This window comes from Pongo pygmaeus, chromosome 5, assembly GCF_028885625.2.
Source record: "Pongo pygmaeus isolate AG05252 chromosome 5, NHGRI_mPonPyg2-v2.0_pri, whole genome shotgun sequence".
NCBI classification, from domain to species: Eukaryota; Metazoa; Chordata; class Mammalia; order Primates; family Hominidae; genus Pongo; species Pongo pygmaeus.
Genome location: NC_072378.2, coordinates 20,792,387 through 20,817,320, shown reverse-complemented (window position 1 = coordinate 20,817,320; position 24,934 = coordinate 20,792,387). Strand labels below are relative to the sequence as shown.

The window sequence follows — 24,934 nt, the reverse complement described above, 5'->3', positions numbered from 1 at the left end:
GGCTCATTTTCTTCTGAAAAATAATTATGAGTATAATCATTTTAAAACATTTAAAAGTAAGTCAAAAAAAGCAATGAGCTCCACCAGCATGAAAAAAATGAAATCTGGCTAGGCACAGTGGCTCACACCTGTAATCCCAGCACTTTGGGAGGCCGAGGTGGATGGATCACAAGCTCAGGAGTTCAAGACCAGCCTGGCCAATATAGTGAAACCCCGTCTCTATTAAAAATACAAAAATTAGCTGGGTGTGGTGGCGTGTGCCTGTAGTCCCAGCTACTAGGGAGGCTGAGGCAGAAGAATCAATTGAACCCAGGAGGCGGAAGTTGCAGTGAGCCAAGATAGTGCCACTGCACTCCAGCGGGCGACAGAGCAAGACTCCATCTCAAAAAAAAAAAAGAAATCCAAGCTAATATGTTATAGAATGATAGTGTGGACAAATACGTATGGGAATGCTTTCATGTGAGAGCAAGTGATAAGGCTGCAACCAATTCAGGAAGATGATTGGCAGTCTGAGAAAATTAGAAACCCATTTCTCATTCTGGGACAATATGGTGAAATTTTCTTAATATCAAAAGCATTATTTGCTAACGTACGGAGGATCAACACTCTACTCTAATGTGAGGTATACAAGAGGATGAGAGTGATGCCAAATCCAGTGAGCTTTCAATCTTTTAAAGTGCAGGCCCATTTGAAGAAAACATTAAGTCTACAAGAGGGAAAATTCAAATAACATACATAAAAAATTTTACCTAAAGGCTACTGAAAACGGTTACCTAAAGCAAATTTTTAAAATTTAAAATTGTAAACATTAAAAAATTTTTAAATATTTTTAAAATTAATTTTCAATTAATATACAGCAACAAAAACTCATAACTTATAAAACATTTACTCAACAAATATTTATTGATTGCAGTCAGCCCTCTGTATCCATGTGTGTGCCATATCTACAGATTGAACCAATCATGGATTGAAAATATTTGGGGCCAGGTGCAGTGGCTCATGCCTGTAATCCCAGCACTTTGGGAGGCCAAGGTGCGTGGATCACAAGGTCAGGAGTTCAAGACCAACCTGGCCAATATGGTGAAACCCCGTCTTTACTAAAAATACAAAAATTAGCTAGGTGTGGGTGTGGTGGCACACGCCTGTAGTCCCAGCTACTCGGGAGGCTGAGGCAGAAGAATCGCTTGAACCCAGGAGGCGGAGGTTGCAGTGAGCCGAGATCACGCCACTGCACTCCAGCCTGGGTGACAGAGTGAGACTCTGTCTCAAAAAAAAAAAAAAGAAAGAAAATATTTGGAAGGAAAAAAAAACACTTAAAAATAATGCAATAATTAAAAGAAGCCAAATTTTTAAAATACAGTATAACAACTATTTAGGTAGCATTTCTATTGTATTAGGTATTATTAGTAATCTAGAGATGATTTAAAGTATATGGGAAAAAGTAAGTGGGTTATATGCATATACTACACATTTTTTTTTTTTTTTTTTGAGACGGAGTCTAGCTCCGTCTCCAGGCTGGAGTTTAGTGGCACGATCTCGGCTCACTGCAACCTCCGCCTCCCAGGTTCAAGCGATTCCCCTGCCTCAGCTTCCCGAGTAGCTAGGATTACAGGCACGCGCCGCCACGCCCAGCTAATTTTTGTATTTTTAGTAGAGTTGGGGTTTCACCTTGTTGGCCAGGATGGTCTCGATCTCCTGCCCTCATGATCCATCCACCTTGGCCTCCCAAAGTGCTGGGATTACAGTGTGAGCCACCACGCCCGGCCAATACTACACCATTTTATACGAGGTACTTGAGTATGCATAGATTTTGTATCTGAGGAGGTCCTGGAACTAATCCCCTGCAGATACCAAGGGACAACTCTACTCACTTTGTACTAAACACTGAACTCAAAGATAATAATGTAATGACAACTGAAACACGTTCAGCCCCCAAGGAGCTTACATTGTAGTGGAAGATACAAATGACACAGTGTGTAAAGTGCCATAATCAGGATACACAGGGAATGTTGTGGACACAAATTAGAGGGAGGGATAGATTTAGCCTGGTTGTGGAGGGAGAAACAAGCAGACATCCCAAGAAAGGAGCACATAGCTGAGTGCAGGAGGCTCACCCATGAGGTGAACGGGGAAGGACAGACATGCCAGGAAAACCCTTCAGCCTACAGGGAGGCCTGCAGTCAAGACAGAGAAGAATCTGGAGTTTTGAGAATTTCAAGTAGTTCAGGAAGACTGAATACTGGGGTGTGAAGTAGGGAGTGACAAAATGAAGAAGAACATAGGGACTAGAAAAATAAACAGTTAAAAACAGACACTCAGTAGGCCAAATACGTACCTGGAAAGTTACCATGCAGAGACCTAATGGATCCTAATCTAACAGAGTTTGACAGACCCTGAAATACTAATGTTTTAAAGGAATGTGTCTAGCCAAAAGCCCCGCATAAACACACACACAAAACCGGCATTTTTCAGCTGGGTGCAGTGGCTCACACCTGTAATCCCAACATTTTGGAAGGCCAAGGCAAGTGGATTGCCTGAGTTCAGGAGTTTGAGACTAGCATGGGCAACACGGTGAAACTCCATCTCTACTAAAGTAGAAAAAATTATCCGGGCATGGTGGTGTGCACCTGTAATCCCAGTTACTTGGGAGGCTGAGACAGGAGAATCACTTGAACCCGGAGGCGGAGGTTGCAGTGAGCCAAGATCACACCAATGTACTCCAGCCTAGGCGACAGAGGGAGAGTCCATCTCAAAAAAAAGAAAAAAAAATCTGCATTTTTCAGGAGAAAGTATGATTAGCCACCAAACTCCAAATATTATTGTCCAATTTGCAAGGCAATCTGTACCATGATGATAATTTAGCATAGTCCCACTAAACTGTCAAATTTTATAACTTAATCATTAATTCATTCATCCATTCAATAAATAAATATGCATTAAATCCCTACTGTGTATAATTTTCTACTCACTGGGGATAGAGTGGTAAATAACACAATCAAAAAGGCCCTAAGCCCATGGAGCGTATATGCCATTGAGGAGAGACAATTAAAATACAAATAAATGACCATTTATATATTTCAATGCCAATTAAAGTTACAGAGGAAAACAAGGCAACTGAGAAAAAGAGAAGGAATGTTAGAAAGTTTGCAATTTTAAATAGGATAATCAGGAGTTGCGGGAAAGTATTATAATGTTTGAATGAAGGGGAAAGAAGAACTGAGGAAGGGGAAAGCAAACAGCCTTGCATTTATAATTCGGCTCAGGCTAGACAGACAGAATGAATATGTGAGGTACTCCAGTCAAGTGACAACTATACTTCTCACTGTTAAATTCTGCTTTAATTACTAGTTTCTGAGCTTGATAAGTTTGGGTTTCTGAATCTTCAACGCTGAAGGCCAGATGCTGGTCTACAACAAATTCACCAAGTCACTGAATGCCACTCCGTGGGGCTTTTTGGGAAAAACCGAACGACTCTGGTCAACCTTCTCTAGTCTTTGACAGCAGTGTAGAGGATAAACCAGAAAGTGGTGAGACTACAGAAAAGAGGGCTAGTGACAACACAACTGCCACTGTTCTGGAGGAAGTAAAGCCATTGGATTCAGAGAAACAGGCAGATGGTGGACAAGGAAGCTGTTCACTGGTTCTCAATGAGAAGGAGCATGAAGAACAGAACAGAACAGAAGGAAAACAGTTTCAAATAAAAGGAAAGGAGGGATGAAGTAAAAGAGGCAGAACAGCTTAAATCTGTGGAGAATGAGATGTGGTTGTATGGGTAATTAGGTACTCCCCGTAATTTAAGAAACAGAAGCCCCTTCATCTCATCAAATTTTCAGAAAATGTTTCTTTTTCTGATGGACTCATAATTTAAAGAATGCAAAAATTCAATAAATGCATATGAAACAAAGTATAAATGAGTATACCAAGAGTTATAATCAAGGACTTTAAATCAAGGTGTGGAAATTAAAAGAGTACTTAATATTCTGTCATGATGCTTCTTTTAAGTTTAAAGCTCAGAATAATAACATTTTAAAATATGCATCTCAAATAGTGAATAATCAAAGCATGGTTAGTGTCTTGGGCAACATTTACTATACCTTTACTGAAAAAAACAGTCGAATATGACAAGTGTCTTAATCATTCCACAAAATAAAGTGCTACTTTTTTCAAAGATTTTAAATAAGGGCATAGCTGGGAAATGAAATCCATGTTTATTACCAAAAATGGGAATAATATTAAAGTTATAAAACCCTGCTGCAAATATAAGTGTAGTTTACGTACAGGAAACATTTCAGAAAAAACTGTATTTGAGCACATTTTGTAATTTTTCTGTCCCAAGAAAATGTTCAGCTACTTTTCTATGTCACATGTTCCAAGAAAAAAAGATTGAATTCATGAAATATATTGAATATTTTATGAGCAAGTTTGAGAGATGCTTACCCGGTATTGATGGAAATGATTTCTATCAGTGGATTCTTCCTAATCTTTGGCAAATCCAATCGTGCTCCCCCAAGCCGCCTTCCATTATCCTTTTTCTGACCCAGCAGTCTCACAGAGTGACCTTCAAATCAAGCACATAAATATACATTAGCAAGAGTCACACACTTCACTGTAACTTAATGCTTCCAACAAATGTGTTCATTTAACTTCTTTTTGGGAGCAGGGGAAACAACATAGAGGAGTGAAGTATGATCATTTAAACTTCAGAAATACTGTCAAAAGGAAAAACAGCGGCCAGGTGCAGTGGCTCACACCTGTAATCCCAGCACTTTGGGAGGCCAAGGTGGGTGGATCACCTGAGGTCAGGAGTTTGAGACCAGCCTGATCAACATGGTGAAACTCCATCTCTACTAAAAATACAAAAATAAGCCGGGTGTGGTGGTGGGTGCCTGTAATCCCAGCTACTCAGGAGGCTGAGGCAGGAGAATAGCTTGAGCCTGGGAGGCGGAGTTTGCAGTGAGCCTAGATGGCACCACTGCACTCCAGCCTAGGTGACAGAGTGAGACTCCATCCCAAAAACAAAAAAAAAAAAACAAGAAAAACAGCTGTATTCAGGGCCTACTTGCTTTGCTTATATTTGCACAAATGAGAAACAGAATACCCTCAAAATATCATTTCTACAGGTACAAATACTCTCTAGCATATGCCAAATATGCATGTGCAGCAGGAAGGGTTTGCTTGGGCACTAGGCCTGCCTGCCATTACATTGCAGAAAAAATGAGTAATAAAAAAAAGCAAAACCAAGTATCTGCTCAAAGCAAACAACAAATCAAAGAAGTAAATAAACAAAAAGCTGAGATAAAATTATACTTTAGGGCTGGATTTTTTTTAAACAAACATACATTTTAAACTTATTTTTACACAATGTCACAAAAGGAAATCAGATCACTATTAAGAGCCATTAAAACGTTTGTAATTTTTGAACTTTGATATAATTTCACACTTGTAGAAAAAGTGGAAGAATACAATACAAAAAATCCCATATCCTTCAGATTCAATTATTATTTTACCATATTTACTTTGTCATTTTTTTCTTTCTATATGGACATATTGCATTTCGGGTTTTTTTTTTTTTTTTTTTTTAGTTCAGTTTAGTTTTTTTAAGAGACAGGGTCTCACTATATTGCCTAGGCTGATTTCAAACTCCTGGGCTCAAGCAGTCCTCCTGTCTCAGCCTCTCAAAGTGCTGGGATTACAGGCATGAGCCACCGCACCCAGCCTAGACCTATTGTTTTTATAACTTTACTGAGGTATATCCCATAGCCTATAAAATTCACACACTATGACAATAAGAGTCAATGATTTTAAATACATTTATAAAGTTTTGGCCAGGCATGGTTGCTCACACCTGTAATCCCAGCACTTTGGGAGACCAAGGCAGGCAGACCAGCCCAGCCAACATGGTGAAACCTCGTCTCTACTAAAAATACAAAAATTAGCTGGGTGTGGTGGTGCGCACCTGTAATCCCAACTACTTGAGAGAGTGAGACAAGAGAATCACTTGAACCTGGGCAGCAGAGGTTGCAGTGAGCCAAGATCACGCCACTGCACTACAACCTGGATGACACAGCGAGACTCCGTCTCAAAGAAAAAAAGTTTTATAATAATCACAATAACTCAATTTTAGAACACATGATGTCAATGTTCTAAAATTGAATGGAACAACTGAATGGAACATCACCCCAGAATAAGAATTTTGGGGGGTGATGTAAATGTTCTAAAATTGAGCTTATCAGAGTCTATCTCTATTCACATAGCAAATATAGGGAATTTTGTCAATCCATTGACCAGCTGATTGACATCTGAATTGCTTCCAGTTAACAGCTACCATAAAAATGCTTCTGTGAACATTCACATACAAGTTTTTGTATGGACATATGTTCTATTTCCCTTGGATATATTCCTAGGAGTAGAACTGGTAGATCATGTGGTAAATTTATATTTAACATTTTAAGAAACAACTGCTTATGAAAGCAGTCATACCATTTTATATTCCCATCAGCAATGTATGAGGTTTTGAGTTTCTTCATATCCTTGCCAATACTTAGTACTACAGCTTCTTTTGATAACAGCCATTCTAATGGGTGTGTAGTGGTTTGAATTGTGGTTTGAATATGCATTTCCATAGTGAGGAATGATGTTGAGTACCTTCTCATGTGATTATCAGCCAAACGTATTTGTTATTCAGTAGAATGTTATGATGATTAATTTTATATGTCAACTTGACTGCGTCACAGGGTACACAGATATTTTGATATTATTCTGAATGTCTCTGTGAGGGTGTTTCTAGATGAGATAACATTTGAATTGGTACACTGGGTGAAGCAAATTGCCTTCCCAGTATGGATGAGCCTCATCCAATTAAATAAAAGTCTCAATTAAAAAAAAAAGGCTAAAAGTGAGCTCCTCCTGACTGACTGTACGAGCTAGAACACAGGTCCATTTTGGCCTTCAGACTCACACTGAAATATTGGCTCTTCTTGGGTCTCAAGTGTGCCAGCCTGTGGACTGTAATTTAACACCATTGGCTCTCCTGTTTCTTAGGCCTTTGAACTCAGACTGGAACTACATACACATCAGCTCTCTGAGGTTTCCAGCTTGCTGAACGTAGATCTTGGGACTTCTCAGCCTCCATGGTTGCATGTGTCAATTCCTTACACTACGTCTCTTTCCATACATACACCCATTGGTCCCAACTAATATAAATGTCTACTCCAGTATTTTCCCAGTATTTTAATTAGAGTATTTGTCTTACTGAGTTGTAAGAATTATTTACATAATATTGTTATAAGACCTTTATCAGATATATGATTTATATTTTCTCTCAGTCTGTGGCTTATATTTTCACTTTCATAATGGTGTGTCTTGAAAAGCAAATGTTTTTTCAATTTAATGAAGTTCAATTTATCCAGTTTTTTCTTTTATGGCTCATGCTTTTGCTTTCACATCTAAGAACTCTTTAACTATATTAAGGGCACAGAGATTTCTCATGTGTTTTCTTCTACATGTTTTATTGTTTCTGTTCTTATATTTATGTCTAGAATTCACTTTGTTTATTTTTATTTACAGTGAAGGCCTAAGCTCTTTTTTTATATGAATATTCAACTGTCCTGATGCTATTTATTTTCCTTCTTCCTCTTTTGTGCTATTGGCACACATATTAACATATATAGTTATATACAGTAGCACCACTTATCTGTGGATTTGCTTTCCACGGATTCAGTTACCCACAGGACAGTATAACAAGATATTGTGAGACAGGAAGAGAGAGACACCCCACATTCACATAACTTTTATTACAGTGTATTGTAATAATTATTCTATTTCCTCACTAATGTTGTCAATCTCTTACTGTGCCTAGTTTATGAATGAAACCTTATCATAGTTATGGATGTATGTATGGGAAAAAACATGGTACATACAGGGTTTGGTACTCTCCATAGTTGCAGGCATCCACTGGGGATCCTGGAATGTATCTTTCATGGTTAAGGGGAGACTCATGTAAAGCTAAAAATATGGTACTATAATTATTGCTTTTTACGTAATTGTATATTTTTTTTCCGTTTTGTTTTCTATGAGATAGGGTCTCACTCTGTCGTCCAGGCCGGAGTGCAGTGGCACAGTCACAGCTCACTGCAGCCTCGACTTCCTGGACTCAAGCAATCCTTCCATCTCAGCCTCCTGAGGAGCTGAGACTATAGGTGTTTTTAAATTTTTTTTATAGAGATGAGGTCTTGCCATGTTGCCCAAGCTGGTCTCAAACTCCTGGGATTAGGTGATACTCCCATCTTGGCCTCCCAAAGTACTAGAATTAAAAGTATGAGTCATTGTACCTGGCCTATGTTTTTTTATAATAATGAAAATGTGAAAAATATGTTTACTCATATAAATACCATTTCTAGCATTTTGCACTGCTCCTTGGAATCCAAGTTATCATTCAGTGCCTCTTCTTTTCTGCCTGACAAACTTTCAATATTTCTTACAAAGCCCATTCCAGTTTCTGCTGCATGTGCAGAAGAAACAACTTCTGGTTAACTCAAGGTATGTGGAGAGTTTCACAAGCCTCATAGCGCTAGCTCAGCTCCCAGAATTCCCTGCTAAAACCCTGGCTAGTCCATCTGTCCATTGCTTGCACCAAACAGGTCAGTAACTTCAGTCCAGTAGAGCCGCAGACCTTCCCTACTGCTTGCCATCAAAATCTCCACTGTACCTGACAGTTCTCCAAATCCACTGAGCTGTCACGGGAGCAGCAAAGAAGCTGCTGGCTTTCATGGCCTGTTTTGCCCTAGTTGCAACCTTGCCCACCAAGTAGAGGAGGGAAAATGGAGCAGCCCCAGCATAAATACCACAGACTTACACTGTTTTTATCCAAAGTTCAGTTTTTTCATGAATAAACACTTCTCAGTTTGTTGAATGCTTTTAGTTGATTTCCAGAGTACTGACATGATTTGCTTTTGACTGCTTGTGCAGCTTTAGCATTGCTTTTGAGAAGAAGGTTTGTTGACCTCCTCATGCCATCATGACAGAAGCATATTAAATGCAACTTTTAAAAAGCAATCATTAAAATAAGTTCAAATACATAATTAGTACAGCTCTAAGATTCTAAGTAGTTATATACATGTTTCATCGCCTGTCATTTCAGAAAGCTTTATTGCTTAAATATCTCTGGCACAACTTTTCACAACCAAAAGTAATAAAACCATCAGTCATAGCCTCTTTGCACTACTCACTTTAATAAGAAACATTTAGTACTTTATTCGTGCTGAAAATTTATGCTCTGATATAGAAACATGCTAAAGTCAAGCAAGCATTTGGCATGTTGGATTCCACAGACTTTCAAGATAAGTTAAACTCTCCAATCAAAAGCCCAGTTAATGAAGAGGTGAGCAAGACTGGCATGCTAACATAATAGTTCTTCAAGAGATGCCAAGAGTTCAATAATGACTATGCAAAGGTATGCTATTTTCATACTTGCATGAGACAAATTTCATTATATCCTGCTGAGACTCCAGTAATACGCAGCCTACACTAATAACATTTGATAAATTATTCATCTTCACTATCTACATGCAAATAAAGGAAAGTATCTCTGCCTGATGATATAATGAGTTATTTTCCGATCCAATGATTCATTAAAGAGCAGCAGACCTAACAATAGTCTGGTTTTTTTTAATTGAAAACTATAGCACACTAAAGACAAAGTAGGAAATAATGTAACAGTCACTTGTTATATCTGGCCAAAGATGAAAGGAGGGAATTTCAACAATAAAACAATTATTTGCTTAAAAATGAGTAGCAGAACAAAACTGTTATTTGTTATATACCCTTTCATTTAGAATCCTCTTTCAAACAGAACTGCTGTTTCAAATTAATTCCTTAAATCCATAAACCATATAGTAAATATAAATACTATTTACTATCTATTTTACATGCAGTTATCAATACTGCTGCCATCTAAAACAAACTAAAACTTATGAGAATAAAGAATAAAACTGAAAGAGATGTCTTAAAGGAAGCAAGTCTTTGGAAAGAAAAGGAGAGAGAACAAGGGCTCAGGACCAGGGAAACATGCTGAAGGAGTTGAGATGTGAAAGGTAAAAGGCAAATTTTTGGAGCAAATTTGTCCTGAAAATGAACATGCTATACTTATGAAAGGACCATGAGGCAAAGACCATAATTACACATTCACACATTCCTTCTTTATTTGATCCTTTCTCGTTAGCCATTGAGGCCTAGCACTGTGATGGAAAAAGAGTGGCTGCTCACTGAGCACTGGTTTATTTTGTGACTACTGTGAATCAGCCTTTTGGCTTGAGTGAAGTGAAAGAGAAAAGAAAGAAAGCAAAACAATATAGAAAAGAAAAAGGGAGTGAGTTTTTATATCATTTCAATCCCATGTAATAAGAAATTAAAGGAGGAAATATTAATAGGAACAGATGGGGAGATGACGCTCAGTGTGACAAGATCAACTGATAATGACATGAGGCCAGTGAGGAGATGGTGATAAATATGTAAAGTGACTAAAAGAGATATGCAACTTTAATAAAAAGATGAGAAAGGAAGACTGGCATATATTTAGAATGAGACATACTCAAAAATGTTATATTTCTGAGATCTTTTATCTTTTCCATTTTTAATGTAAATTCACATTTCACCTCCTCTAAATAATGGTCAAATATGTCTCAGTGGGCTTACTAACCCTCTCTAATAAACATCTCTCTGAGTTGTTACGTACAAGTGTCAGACACAATTCAACCCTGTTAAAACCAAATTCAATTTTAAGCCCTGAGGTTTTCAGCAGTTATTTATAAATCAGCCACAAAACCTGATTCCATGCTGGTTTTTACATTTGATCTAATCCATTAAAGAATGTTACTAAACCATTTTACCAACTAAAATTATTACACATTGTAAAAATTTGAACCAAAAAGCTAGCTTTTGATACAATTCACTGCTGTGTGCACATTTCTGAATGCATAATACTGAAATGCTTATGAGAAGAGAAACCAAGGCACTGTATATTATTTGTACAGTAATTGCTACACTAGTTGAATCAATGTTCAATGCTGTCTATCGATCTTCAAGAACAAAAATGTTTTCTGAATCTCATGGTGCTACCTGCATTGGACAGTGTTAGAACCGAGGGAAAACATCCCACCCACATATACTAGAAAGCCCGGCCTGTCAGCATATCAGGAAGCCAATCATAAAGGTCATTCACAAATAGAAAAGAACTAACTCCCTGAACATAAAGACATATATTAATTGAGTGATAGAAACATAACTAGCTACAAAATATATCTATTAACTAAATTACGCTCCTACACACAAACCAATCTTCTCTGTTTGGTTCTCACGTTCTAAAGTGGGTTGCACATACGAGCTTTAAAATATCATTCATATTACAGAAATACCAATGATCTGGCAACTTGGACTCCTATTGTTTATTTTTTCCCTTTACTTTTTTCTAAAGGCTCTATAAAAAGCCCGACTTTTCTTCAATACTTCATTCACTCCATCTAATTTTAAAGGCCATTCACTGTTCTCTTAATATGTGACCACCCACCTCCACTACCACCAGAGAGGACTCATGCCAAGGCTTGTTGGTTTTATTTTTTATCTCTTGATGACTGGTCTCACCTTGCACAAATTTGGTTTTATTAAGTACACACTGAAAAGACTTGTCTGAACCCTAGCTCTGGGTCAGCCTGCTGGAAATATTCCTAGTGAAGCAATCCAACACGATGATGAGGGCAGAGGGCAGAAGGCTGGCAGAAAATTCAAGCAAAAAAGTTTTTTAAAAAATGAATAAATGGGCCAGGTGCGGCAGCTCACGCCTGTAATCCTAGCACTTTGGGAGGCCGAGGCGGGCAGATCATGAGGGCAGAAGATCAAGACCATCCTGGCTAACACGGTGAAACCCCATCTCTACTAAAAATACAAAAAATTAGCTGGGCGTGGTGGCAGGCACCTGTAGTCCCAGCTACTCGGGAGGCTGAGGCAGGAGAATGGCGTGAACCCAGAAGGCGGAGCTTGCAGTGAGCCGAGATCGCGCCACTGCACTCCAGCCTGGGTGACAGAGCGAGACTCCATCTCAAAAAAAATAAAAATAAAAAATAAATAAGTAAATAAATGTACTGTACATATCAATTCTCACTTAAATTTGATCACATCAATTTGAATTTTATTTAAGAATATTATACAAAAGTGCCCAATTTAATCTTTTTCTACAAAATGTTCATAGTTACCACTTAAAGTGTCCTTAATAGGCATTTTAAGTACTCAATTACAAAGAACAACAAAAGTATAGTCAAAGTTTGTCTCTACTCCATTCAATATCATTCCTCATACACAGGTACTTCTTAGAAGAAAAAAAGGTAGGTATTCACACTAAAGTGTGACACTCCTTTGAAATATTTCATCTTAAAAGAAGAAAAGAATATAAAACATGGAAACTGGGTTAAATGGAAGCAGCAGCTTTGCCACAAGTCTAGATTGGAAAACAAAATGGTAGAATTAATTAAAAAACACAGAATCTTTACAACTCAAGCTCTAATTGTTTGTTACTGAGATTAAATAATTTCCTTTTTCAGCAAGTATGAAGAGTTTGTTAGTGAGAGCAATGACACCTAGAAAAAGATATTAAAATGAGAAAAGACTGTCCAAAAATACAGAACTCAAAGTATAAACCAGCGTATAAGTAGAGAGCCCACTAAGGTACTGATGTTACCAAGGTGCATTTCCAGAGTTTAACAAAGCATGAAGATTCCAACACCTTATCTGGTGGACTGGGGAGGAGGCTAAGGTAAGATCACAGTACACAGTTTAAATCCCTAGAAATCTGAGAATTGTTTAATATCAAAACTCCTGTTGTACAAAAAAGTACCTACTCTATAATCTTAACAATGTAAAATTTATGTATGGACAAGAATTATGGAAAAGAACATGGAAAGATGAAAACATTTATTGGAATGGAATGTTCTTAGGCAATTTTTTTCTCCCATTTGGACATTATCAGTGGTATAACTAATAATTAAGTTACATTAAACAAAGGATACGTATAACAAAGTAATCTGCATAAGCAAAATGTCCTTTTACTCGAATGGAGATACCTTCTGGGGCAAATTACAGTAAGTATTTAATTTTATGTTTTAATTACTATATCTTTTGCAAGCAGATATGTCTTTTATGACAGTGGGAGTAGCCTTACGTGGTGTCAATTTATTTTTTCAGAATCCAAATCAAATGTACATCAAAACAGTTAAAAGTCAAAGCAGTCCCAAGTCAATAACTCAACGTTAGTATTGACCCTTAGTAGAACTCTTCAGATCATTAGCTGTCTTGCTACAACAGACTCTCCTGAATTCTAAATTTATTAAATGGCTCCAAGCCTTTGATATTTACAGCAATAAAGCTATGAGCGCTTCTGTTTCTGTATGTAAAGCAACCACAGCAACAATACAGAACATAATGATTTCTCATGCTCAAACCTGTATGCTCAAAGATACTGTAGCCAGTGATGAAAGCAAAGCAGACCTTACAAAAGACAGCACTCAAGCTGCTGGAAAATGAGAACAATAAAATGTACAAGACATAAGGAACTTGTAAGCCACAGTTAACTTTTAAACTTGAAGCTCAGAGTCCCACTGAATTAGGCCATTTTATGCACTGCTATAAAGGAATACCTGAGGCTGTGTAATTTATAAAGAGGTTTAATTGGCTCACGGTTCTGCAGGCTGTACCGGAAGCATGGTAACAGCATCTGCTCAGCTTCTAGTGAGGCTTCAGGAAGCCTCCAATCATGGCAGAAGGCAAAGGGGGTGCCCACCTGTCATGCGGGGAGAGTAGGAACAAGAAAAGATGCGAAGGGGAGAGATAACACACACTTTTAAACAACCAACTCATGTGAGAATTCCCTCTGGGCCAGTAGTACAGCACCAAGCCATTCATGAGGGAACCGCCCCCAATGACCCAAATACCTCCCACCAGGCCCCACTTCCAACAGCGAGGATCACATTTCAGAATGAGGTTTAGAAGGGACAAACATCCAAACTATGTTGTACTGACTTTCAATCACAAATGAAAATGTCAAGTCTCCTCGTGCTAATTCAACTCAAGCCACCATAAAGTGTGACAGAAGAGATGAGAAGCTGTAAAGGCTGGGGAATTTTCCCATATATGTATCTTAAAAAATGCCTCTCTGACCTTGCTGACCTTCATTTCACTTCCAATCAAGAACTGAATAATCTTGTACTGTAGGCAGCATAAATACAATCTAAATGAGAGGAGGCCCCTGGAGCTTACTTTGCTTCAAATTCACTCTCTTAGTCCTCAACCCGTTGAGATAAGTGTTATCACTGCCTTTCTATAGAAATGGCAAGAGTGAAATAAGTTTAAAAATGTAGTTAAAACAAAGAGGATGTACATTTTATATTGTAAGTCACTGTATTAATGTACATGCATAACTGAAACAAAAGTTCCATAATACCATAGATGAGCTTAGAAAACGAAGCATGTATGAAATATTACTTTTTAATATTTAAAACCTTCTCTATCTTGAGCCACTACTTTGACTTCTGCCTTAAAGGGACTTAAGGTCTCGAGGAAGGCAGACTGTTGAACAAATAAGTGGAAGGACGTGTCAGAGATGATCTGACAGATGTTTCTAAGTACAGAGAGACACCACAAGGGAGTGGTCAACTCTCCCAGGGAAAATCAGGGAAGGCTTCAGGGAGAGGTGACACTGAAGTCTGGGAGGCAGAGCAAGCAGGACACAAATTATATACATGATTATATCTATTTCACAGTACCTTTTCCTAGAATTCCTGCTTTTGACTGATTTTCCACTTCTTAAAATCAAGCTAGTTAAAAGCCTATCACTTTAACTGGATTTCACTTAAAAGATTTATTAAGACTTGGCAGGAAGGGGCCCCATGGTGAAAGACCACGCCTTCAAAAATGAAAATGCTCCTAAAAATAATGTATGAAGTAGAAATTATGTGGGCTTGAGATTCTTAGTTCTAGTCAAAAGACTAATCAAACATTGTCTTAAAATTTAATTTTTAAAAATGACAGTGTTGGGCATGGACTGTTAAAGATTGAAAGTTATGAACATTAAAATACTTCTGGTTACAGCTGCAAAACTCATGTGGCCTAAATACATAACTAGGATTGAGAATACAAGATTTAAGACATATCCTTAAAAAACATCGCAGGATTTTTTTGACCTAACCATTTGACAGTAAAAACTCTATATACAAAGTGTGTTTTACATTAAAACTTTCAAAACTTATTCTTACAACACATACACAAGAATTTTCTCTACAGAATCTTTTCATTTGCTTTTTTTTGGCTGGCTTTTTTATCGGTTGCTTACAGTTAGGGAATACGTTCACTCACTCATTTTCCAATTTAAGCACCTTTTATAGCATGGTATGACTCAAACAGTCTACTCAGAATTTTCTTTAAAAAATTAAGCGTATCTTTATTAACTCCTTACAAAAGAATGTTTTATGTTGGCACAAAATAAAACAGCAAATAAAAGAGAAAAAAAAGAGTTTAAAAAGATCAAAGAGGAAACAAGACACATGAAGGAACAAAATATATAAGAGAAGATCTAAAGGGAACATGGAAAAAAAGTGAGCAGTGATCTTAAACAACAGGTATCAGAAAAGAAAATAATAAATGGGCCTCACTTTCTCATTTCCGTCTGTTCAATATTAACAGCTTTACAGAACAGAAAGGAGGGTATGTGGAACAAGGGGACTAGGTTTTAAATTATAGTACATTGCTGCTTGGCTGCATAATCAGTAATGCCAGGCTTCCTGTGGAGTAGAAATGAATTAATGTATATGAAAAGGGTAAGCCACAAAGAGCTAGACAGAAGTTAATTACAGTTACTACCATAATTAAACAACTGTACTCCTATCAAAACATACAGCGCTAATGACGTTTCTCAAAAGCAAGATGGCAAGGGACTTTTTAAAACTTTCAAACACTAGAAGTTAAAGTCAGATCCCATTTCTTTTAAAAGCTCTGGAGGGCTAGGAAATAGGTCACAAATAATTGCATTGATAATGATGATCAACACCTGTAGTCCTAGCACTTTGGGACAAGGCGGGGGAGATCACATGAGGCAAGGAGTTCGAGGCCAGCCTAGCCAAAATGGTGAAACTCCTTCTCTACTAACAATACAAAAATTAGCCAAACATAGTGGTGCATGTCTGTAATCCCAGCTACTTAGGAGGCTGAGGCACAAGAATCGCTTGAACCTGGGAGGTGGAGGCTGCAGTGAGCCAAGATGGCACCACTGCACTCCAGCCTGGGCGACGGAGCAAGACTCTGTCTTGAAAAAAAAAAAAAAAAAAAGATGAAAACAAGTTTGTGAATGACATCTTAAATATATAAATTAAAGTAGATTAAAGGTCACCCCTGTGAAGTCACTCATTTGCATTGTGATGTACTTTCCCGGGTGTGAGTTAGGGGAAAAAGGCATAGGTAATGAACCTGGAACCGTCCATGGTCCTGGGTGAGTATAAGCACATGTGCTCAGGGCCATGTCAGAGAGCCAAGGCTGTTTTTCCACCTCAGGACGCCTGAGTGATATGATCCTTACCTGTCTAGAACAGTGGCTTACCATGGCAATGAATCTAGGTGAGTGGCTGCAGGGCCAACTCCCCAGCTCCCAGTTTCCCAATAGTCTGGATTAAGCAGCCTGCCATCTCCCCTCTCAGGTCATGGGTCCTCTCAGCCACCATCCCTCTCCCAGCAAACATTCTTGAGAATCACTGCTCTAGGTAATGTTACGTACATTAAATCCCCTCAAATCACTTTTTCCCTCAGCAAACCAAGTTACCAAGACTAAAACTACCTCTCTCGAAGTCCTGAAAATAAACATGCTCCTGGGTAGAAACGAAAGCTCCTTCAAAGAGGCACAATGTTTTTGAGTAACACTGGGAAGCATGCTCCCCGTCACTGCCCAGAACCGCATTACAACTGAATGGAGGAAAAGCAAAAGAGTCCAAGAACTCGGCACTACTAAAGACCCTCTTCACTAGAAAATATAGAGGTACACCAAACAAAAATGCATGGTACCTCTGCCACAAACGTCTTCAGCTTCATTTTGTAAGAAGGAAGGCACAGGGAAAGAAAAAGTAAAATCTGGCATATAGAAATCGGGGTGCGAGATAAAGGCTAGTCACATTCTATTAACTTCTGCTAGAGATCACTATCTAAAATGCCAAAAACTATTCTAATGACAGACTCTGAAACTCAATTTGATATTACAGACGCATGCACTTCAAGAATTTCAGAGTGGAAGTGACCTTCCATGTGATACAATTTGCAACTCAGGAAACTGAGAACCAATGAGGTTGTATGGGCTGTTAAAGATGGCATTGTTAGTAGTACAAACAGGCATTTGCACACAGCTCTTCATAGTCTCAATCAAGGACTCTCACCTCTCACAGCAGCACCCAACAGCACCCAACACAGCAGCTGACTTTTCAGCACAGCTTCAAGAAATGGTGCACTTTAATTTTCAGAATTACAATAAAGATTTAATGTTAGAAAGCATCCTTTATTAGGACATTTTAATTACTATTTCTTTATTACTCAATACAATGCATACTTTGTTATAAAATGGTAGCACTGAAATAAACTTCTTTAAAATATCCAGATATCCAGAGGATATCCAGGGTTGATATCCTAACTGAAGAGTCTCCAAGTGAGTTCTCTCCCTCAAATTAATAAGCAAAATTGGTATTTAGTCTCTCAGTCTCCAAAGTAATTGCTACATCTCTGCTGTATACTTCATAATGTGTTACAGAATGAACTTCTAAAAGAAAAAATGTGCCAATCACCAAATATTAGAAATAAATGTTCAAATTGATTAAACATTATTGGAATAATCCTGTACCAATTATTATCAATATTAGATTTTCTAAGAAAAGATCCATAACATCACTAAAGAAAAGTTTATCACACCTAATTGAGTTCATTATTCCAATTATCAAATAAAATTTTTCAAGAAAAAGAGAAAGTCAGATTTAAATTTCTTTTCTACCTACATCTGAGCCGTCATTTTACTTTGTGGTACCAGTTTTCACTTGACTGGGACATAATAAATTATTTTCCTAACAATAAAACCTTTGTTTTTAAAAAAAAAAATTGAAGATGATAATTTCTATGTCCTATCAAAGCTTTAGATACTGTATTTCTAACATGACCTGGTCTCTATTTTATATTTCTAATTTTAGGGAAATCAGCTATAAAGTACTAAAGAAGAATTACCAATACAATACAATTTACTATTGCGCTGAGAATAATCAAAGCAAAACAGAAAATACCACAATTAACCTACAACTTTATCCCACATTTGAAAAATGCAATGAAGCTGCTGGTATTTATTTTTTTCTCTAACTTTACAGTCTCATCTATTCACACTATATTTTACTAATCAAAAATAGTGCATTCTCTAATGAAGAATAAAATCTCTCCAGTCACGTATATAAAGCACATGATACGTGTGCAGTGTATAAAGGCAGTGTAGCAACTGCCAATTCTCTTAAAAGTTAGTTATAATAAAGGAAGAATACAAAATGAAAAAATGTTATTTTTGTCTTTTAAAGTATATTAAAACTCTTAAAATATATACATTAAGTGAACATTTTGTATGGAAGCCTCAAAATATGATTAATTGATCTACTTGGTGGTTTTTTTTTTTTTCACTAAATAACTCCTACTGGAGTACATACTATAACATTTAGGTATAATACAAATTCTTTCTGGGATTGATGCTTTATATTATTTATTTATTTATGTATTAAGAAAAATTAATATGGTTGAGAAACAAGAACACTGGGAATCAGAAATTGCCATATCTGAAAATATTAAGTACCAGAAATAAAAATGATTAAAATACACATGTAAAAGCAAGGATGTTCAAACATATATTTGCGCATGTTAACAGTTTCACAAAAGTCTAAATGATAATACATTTTTAGAGATTTGACAATACTTGTAGTCTCACCTTCACGAAATCTGCCAAAACACTACCAGGATTCACAAGAGATAATGTGTAAGTGTAATTTAAGAGTAGGCAAGTCCTTGTTAATAGTTAAACAAGGAAAGATGGGGATACTATACTGGACAGGTCAGTGGAACTACTAGCAGAAGGGTTGGGTCATGGGAAGCCTGTGAGGTTCAAGCCTAAAGTAATTTCCTTTCCTTGCTTACGGCAATCAAATCTAGTAAACCACTGTAACAGTGTATTATGTGAAAACTACAATATGATTATCAACTTGAACTATTCAACACTATGCACCAGCTCACCCCACCAAAACCCCAGAATTAAGAAATCAAAAGTTAGAGAAATACCCAAGTCCTCATATAAATAAACTCCATTAATGATGAAAGGTGGCTTCAAATAATTTTAAAAAAATGCATCTTTGAGCAGAAAAGGAAATATAAGCGATAAATACGCTAAAGCTGTATAATTAAATTTAAGATGAACAAAAAGCATATAAGACCATTCTGAAGCCACCAAAAGCAGCAGAATCCACTTGGGGGATTCATTTAGGCATTCATTTGTGTTCTAAAAGCCTTAATGGCTAAAAATACTTGATAAATATAAAGTTACTTACTATCTTCATTTAAAAAAACCCGGTGAACTTGACCATTTACAATGTTTAAAGAAGACTTTTTCTAGAGCATCTATTACATATTTTGTAGTAGATAAACACTGCTGCTGCTCTGTATGCATGTAGCTAAAAACAGGACTGATAATTTGGCCAATACAGTTATAAAGTTACAGAAATACAGACAAGACAACACATGCTGGTTTCTCTTACAAAGTCCTTTCTGTTATTATTCTAAACCAAGGTATAGAATGAAGTGATGTAAAAAATCAGCTACAAGTCTTATCATAGAATGTTTTTGTTTGGGGCCATAAAGAAATTAGCCTACTCTTATTTTTAAGAAAATGTTATGGTTTGAAAAATGCTATCTAAGAGACAGAGAATGAATAACAAGGAGTTCATCCTAGAAATAACGTATGTACATGTACAGAATACAAATAAGTAAAGCTAGAATCCTATTGTTAACGTGGGGAAACTAAAGGAGATATAAAGAAAAGAGGATAGCAAAACAGATAAACTGACTGCATTTAAGAATGTAACCATTACCTTTACAATTGGAAATGCAAGTTACCAAACTGTAATCAAATAGTAAAGTTAACTTTACTATATTCACAAACTTAAAACAAACAGGCTCATTGAAAAAAACTAAATAAAGTAATAAATCCCTGGCTCCTTTACTTACTAGAAGGTAGAAGTTATCATGTATTTACTTACACCAATGAGACTGGAAAGTATTCCTAATATGTAAGGCAATCCACAGACTTTTTCCCACTACATTCAGACTATACTAACTGTATCAGAGATTACATATAATGAGAGGATGCATGCAAGTGTTCTTTCAAAGCGCATATTAAAAATCAATAAAAATTATTTTATTGAAATGCAACTATTGAAAAAGCAGATGTGCTTTTGTGGTCCAATACCCTCCCAGACATACCATGCTACATGTCTAAGCTCAATCACCTACTCATTGAGTTTGGAAAACATCCTCAAGTAAGTCTGCATTGAGCTCTGTAAGGTGGTTATTCAGTCACTCACACTGATCAAACCACACTTGATACAGTACTGTTTCCCAGTCTCAACTTATGAACAGTTTATGTTCTAAATAAGTACCACATGCAAAGTACAAAACCTTACAGAGTAAAGATTAGTAGCAATGTCTTAAATAAGAAAGCTGCTTGGTGACGTACTCTGGGAATTTAGGTCAGTCTAGTGCAAGATGGCATCAATTGCTGAGAACTTAGGAAAAAACAGAAAATCAGTGAAACTTGCAAATTATATACCACATTGGGAAAACCCTAAATTACCACCACTTGAGGCATTTGGAATCTAACTGAAAGAAATACCAGCAAACATTAATTACAATGGGGATCTCAACAGAGGTTGACTGGTGAAGAAACACGACTTAATGGTACAAACATTTTTCTAATGTTGATAGGTAAAATTTATTTGCAATAATTTGTCATAAGATATCCAATTAGACTATCTTTCCACAAAGATAAGATTATTTTTAATGATATTTTGTTTAGAAGATTTCACATACTCTTTTTGGAAGAAATGCAGATTTATATTGCTTTCATAGTTTTCATACAAAAAAAAGTTTTTAATGACCATATGAGCCAAGACTAAGGTATGTATGAATATTTTTAAAAGACAGAAATGAATGTGGATCCACTAGACACTGTATTTCTTTCCTTACATTCAGTTCCACACCTTATAAAATTATCAAAGTGATACAAGAAAAAATCCTAAATTCATTATAATTTCATACATCCTGAAACCAAAACCACAAATGAATGGAGTTTTCTTGTCGCTATTAACATGATGAAGATCCATTTCGGAATAACTTATCAAGAATTTGCCATTTTGATACAATCAAGACAGATAAATGAAAACAAGCTTTTATGGTTTTATGTTAATTACAATAGAGTTAAATGCTTTTAGTATCAATGTACCTTATTAGAACAGTTTTTAAAATACTACTTGGTGTAACATAAGCAGCAATAAGAAGAATGCAAACAGGCTGTGACAGAGGCTGTATATCTAAAGCCCCTTCAAAGATGAGATATGAAGAGAGCCCAACAGGGATCAAATGTGGAAACAAGAGGGTTATAGCAAAATCCTCTTGTCAGGCGGTATTCCATCTGGCCCTTCTGGGCAGAGCCTTGCTTCTCCACAGCTAACTTCTTATCAATCAGGGTACCAGCAAAGCAGATGGCTCACTGCATAACTAAAAAGATTTTCATAAAGGAATGATTTACTAAAATCTGGGCAGGGTTAGGAAAACCAACAGACAATGTGGTACTCTGAGGCTAGCAACAATGGGGTGCTGTTTCCATCCCAGAGGCACAGAAGAGAAGAGCTGCAGAAACCTGGAGAAAGATAAACAGGGAGGGTCACCAGACAAGAGCTGTGACCTTAGGGTAAGGAAAGCAACCAACCCAAAATAGGCAGGGAGGGAGGGAGAGACGGGAATGGATACTCTTAGCTTGCTCTCTTGTCACATCCTCCAATTGGCTAAATCTAACTGGACATAAGATGGCAAGAATCTTACTGATTCAATCCATATAGGTCAGCCTCCACGGACACAGATCAAGATGGAGAATAGATCTGGAAGGACAAACAGAAGATATCCACTTCTGTGGAGGACCATAAAGTAAATGTAAAGCACAGTGAAAAAATATATAAGAAACATTAAGCAGCACAGTTGGCTGGAGCAAAGGGTATAATGTATAGCATTCATGGACAAAAGAAGTGAAAATGGTAGAAAGTCCCAAATTAATTTGGTGGGTAAGAGGCACCAGTGAGAGTATACATACAGGAAAGTAAAATAATCCCAGGTTAATGGTAGCAGGATATGCAGTCAGATTGAAAGGAGAGTCACTGATGGCAAAGATCAGTTAGATTATTCCAGCAGTTCTTATATTAAGGAGGAAGTAAGAGGTAAGCATTAACATGAACTAATGCCTTAATATGTTCTATGTACCTCAAAAGTCTTATCCATTTAATCCTGCCCATTTTAAGCTGAGAAAACTAAGCCTCAGAAAAATAACTTGCTGAAAGACAACCAACAACTGGCTAACTGCTGTAAAAACCACATTATTTCAGTGACATATGCTGTCTGAATGAAGTACTGGCAGTAGAAATAGAAAGTGAAGAACAGAAGTTGACTGACAGGCACAGTTCTCTATTAACTAAGAGATCTCAAAAACATCATGTAACTCCTTCACAGCTCAGCTTCCTGATATGCAAACTAAGGAAAGCTATCAAAATTATTCCTTCCACCTAAAAAATTCTCCTGTTGCATTATGAAGACTTAATTATCAAACTTCCCATCCTCTAATCAAACCTGCCAATGAATATCCCCTTCAACTTCATCTTCAACTCACTTTCATAGCTAAATGCAAACACAATCTCTCCAGTAAATCCACTCAAGTCCACGCTCATCAGTAAGAAGCTATCCATGATTAACTCAGCCTGGGAGTAACAGGTCTTGTATGATTTCCCATAGAAATTTTATCTCTCCAAGCCATTTGGCAAACTCCTGAGCACACTGTTAACTACCATTAATTTCCTAAAATAGATTTTATTTTTTAGAGTAGTTTCAGATTTAAAGAAAAACTCAGCAGAAGTACAGAGTTTCTATACATCACTGCCCCCACTTCACACACAGCCTCTCCAACTATCAACATCCTACACCAGAGTGGTACGTTTGTTACAATCAATGAACCTACACTGACACATCATTTTCATCAAGAGTCCACAGTTTACATTAGGGTTCACTCTTGGTGTTGTTCATTCTAAGGATCTGAACAAATGTATAATGACAACTGTCCACCATTACAGCATCATACAGAATAGAATTACTGTCATAAATATCTTCTGTTTTCTGCCTACACATCCCTCCCTACTCTCTAATCACTGGCACCAACTGATCCGTTTACTCCTTCAGTATTTCACCTTTTCCACAATGTCCAATTAGTTGGACTCACAGAGTATGTAGCCTTACAGATTGATGTCTTTCACATCATAGTATGCATTTAAAGTCCCTCTATGTCTTTTCATGGTTTTTTTAGCTCATTTCTTTTAGTGTCAAATAATATTCCATTGTCTGCATGTACCACGGTTTCTTTATCTATTCACTTACTAAAGGGCCATTTTTTTGCTTCTAAGTTTTAGTAATTATGAATAAAGCCACTATAAACACTGTGTACAGGTTTTTGTATAGACATAACTTTTCAACTCATTTGGATAAATATCAAGTAGCACTCCTGCTGGATGATGTAAGACTGTGTTTAGTTTTAAGAAACTGCCAAACTGTCTTTCAAAGTACCTGTACCATTTTGCATTACCACCAGCAATAAATGAGAGTTCCTGTTGCTCCATATCCTTGCCAGAATTTGGTGTTGTCAATGTTTTGGATTTTGACCATCGTACCAGGTATATAGTTTTAACATAGCACTATATTGCATTGCTACTTTAATTTGTAATTCACTAATGACAGACATATGATGTCAAACATCTTTTTATATGCTAATTTGACATTTGCATATCTTCTTTGGTAAATTGTCTGTTCAGGTCTTTTGCCCATTTTTTAACTGGGTTGTTCCTTTTCTTATTATTGAGTTTTAAGAGGTCTTCATATATTTTGGATAATAGCCCTTTATCATATGTGTATTTTGCAAATATTTTCTCCCACTCTGTGGCTTATTTTCCCATCTTCTTGACAGTGTCTTTTATAGAGCAAAAAATTTTCAACTTAATGACATCCAACTTGGCAACTATTTCTTTCATAAATCATACTTTTGATGTTGTATCTAAACAATCACGCCACACCAAGATCACTTAGATTTTCTCCTATATTCTTCATCATCATTAATTTTTTTTTAAAATTATTGAGTGGCCAGTATATAACTGGTACCTAAGACAAAGGAGGAACAAGGCAACAATGCCCTCAAGTATCTTAAATCACTGCTTAAGACGCTCAATCAAATAACATTTAAGGTAGTGAATCTCAGCTGAGAGAGAGCAAAGAAATAACGGTATCGTATAAATCACAGTATAACATACAGGCTTTGGAGCCAGACTGCCTGGATTCAAATCCCAATGCTGTCACTTACTCGCTGTATGCACCTGTGTCTCAACTTGGTCCTCTGCAAAATTAGGAAAATATTTATGCCCACTTCACTTCACAGTACTATTATGAAGGTTAAATGACTTAACCCAGGTGAAGTGTTTAACATAGTGGCTGTCACACTGTAAGTACACAATAAATGCTAGTACTTCTGGATTCTCCAAGA

At 36.8% G+C, this 24,934-nt stretch overlaps 1 protein-coding gene across 4 annotated transcripts in view; it reads right to left on the bottom strand.

Annotated features, from left to right (window-relative positions):
* The window catches only part of CDKAL1 (CDK5 regulatory subunit associated protein 1 like 1), a 701,044-nt gene that overhangs the window by 447,303 nt on the left and 228,807 nt on the right, over positions 1-24,934 (bottom strand). For all 4 annotated transcript variants that reach the window (XM_054490535.2, XM_063665866.1, XM_063665867.1 and 1 more), the window contains exon 8: positions 4,438-4,558. In XM_054490535.2, coding sequence (XP_054346510.1) covers positions 4,438-4,558 — 121 coding nt within the window. The remainder of the gene's footprint in view (positions 1-4,437; positions 4,559-24,934) is intronic.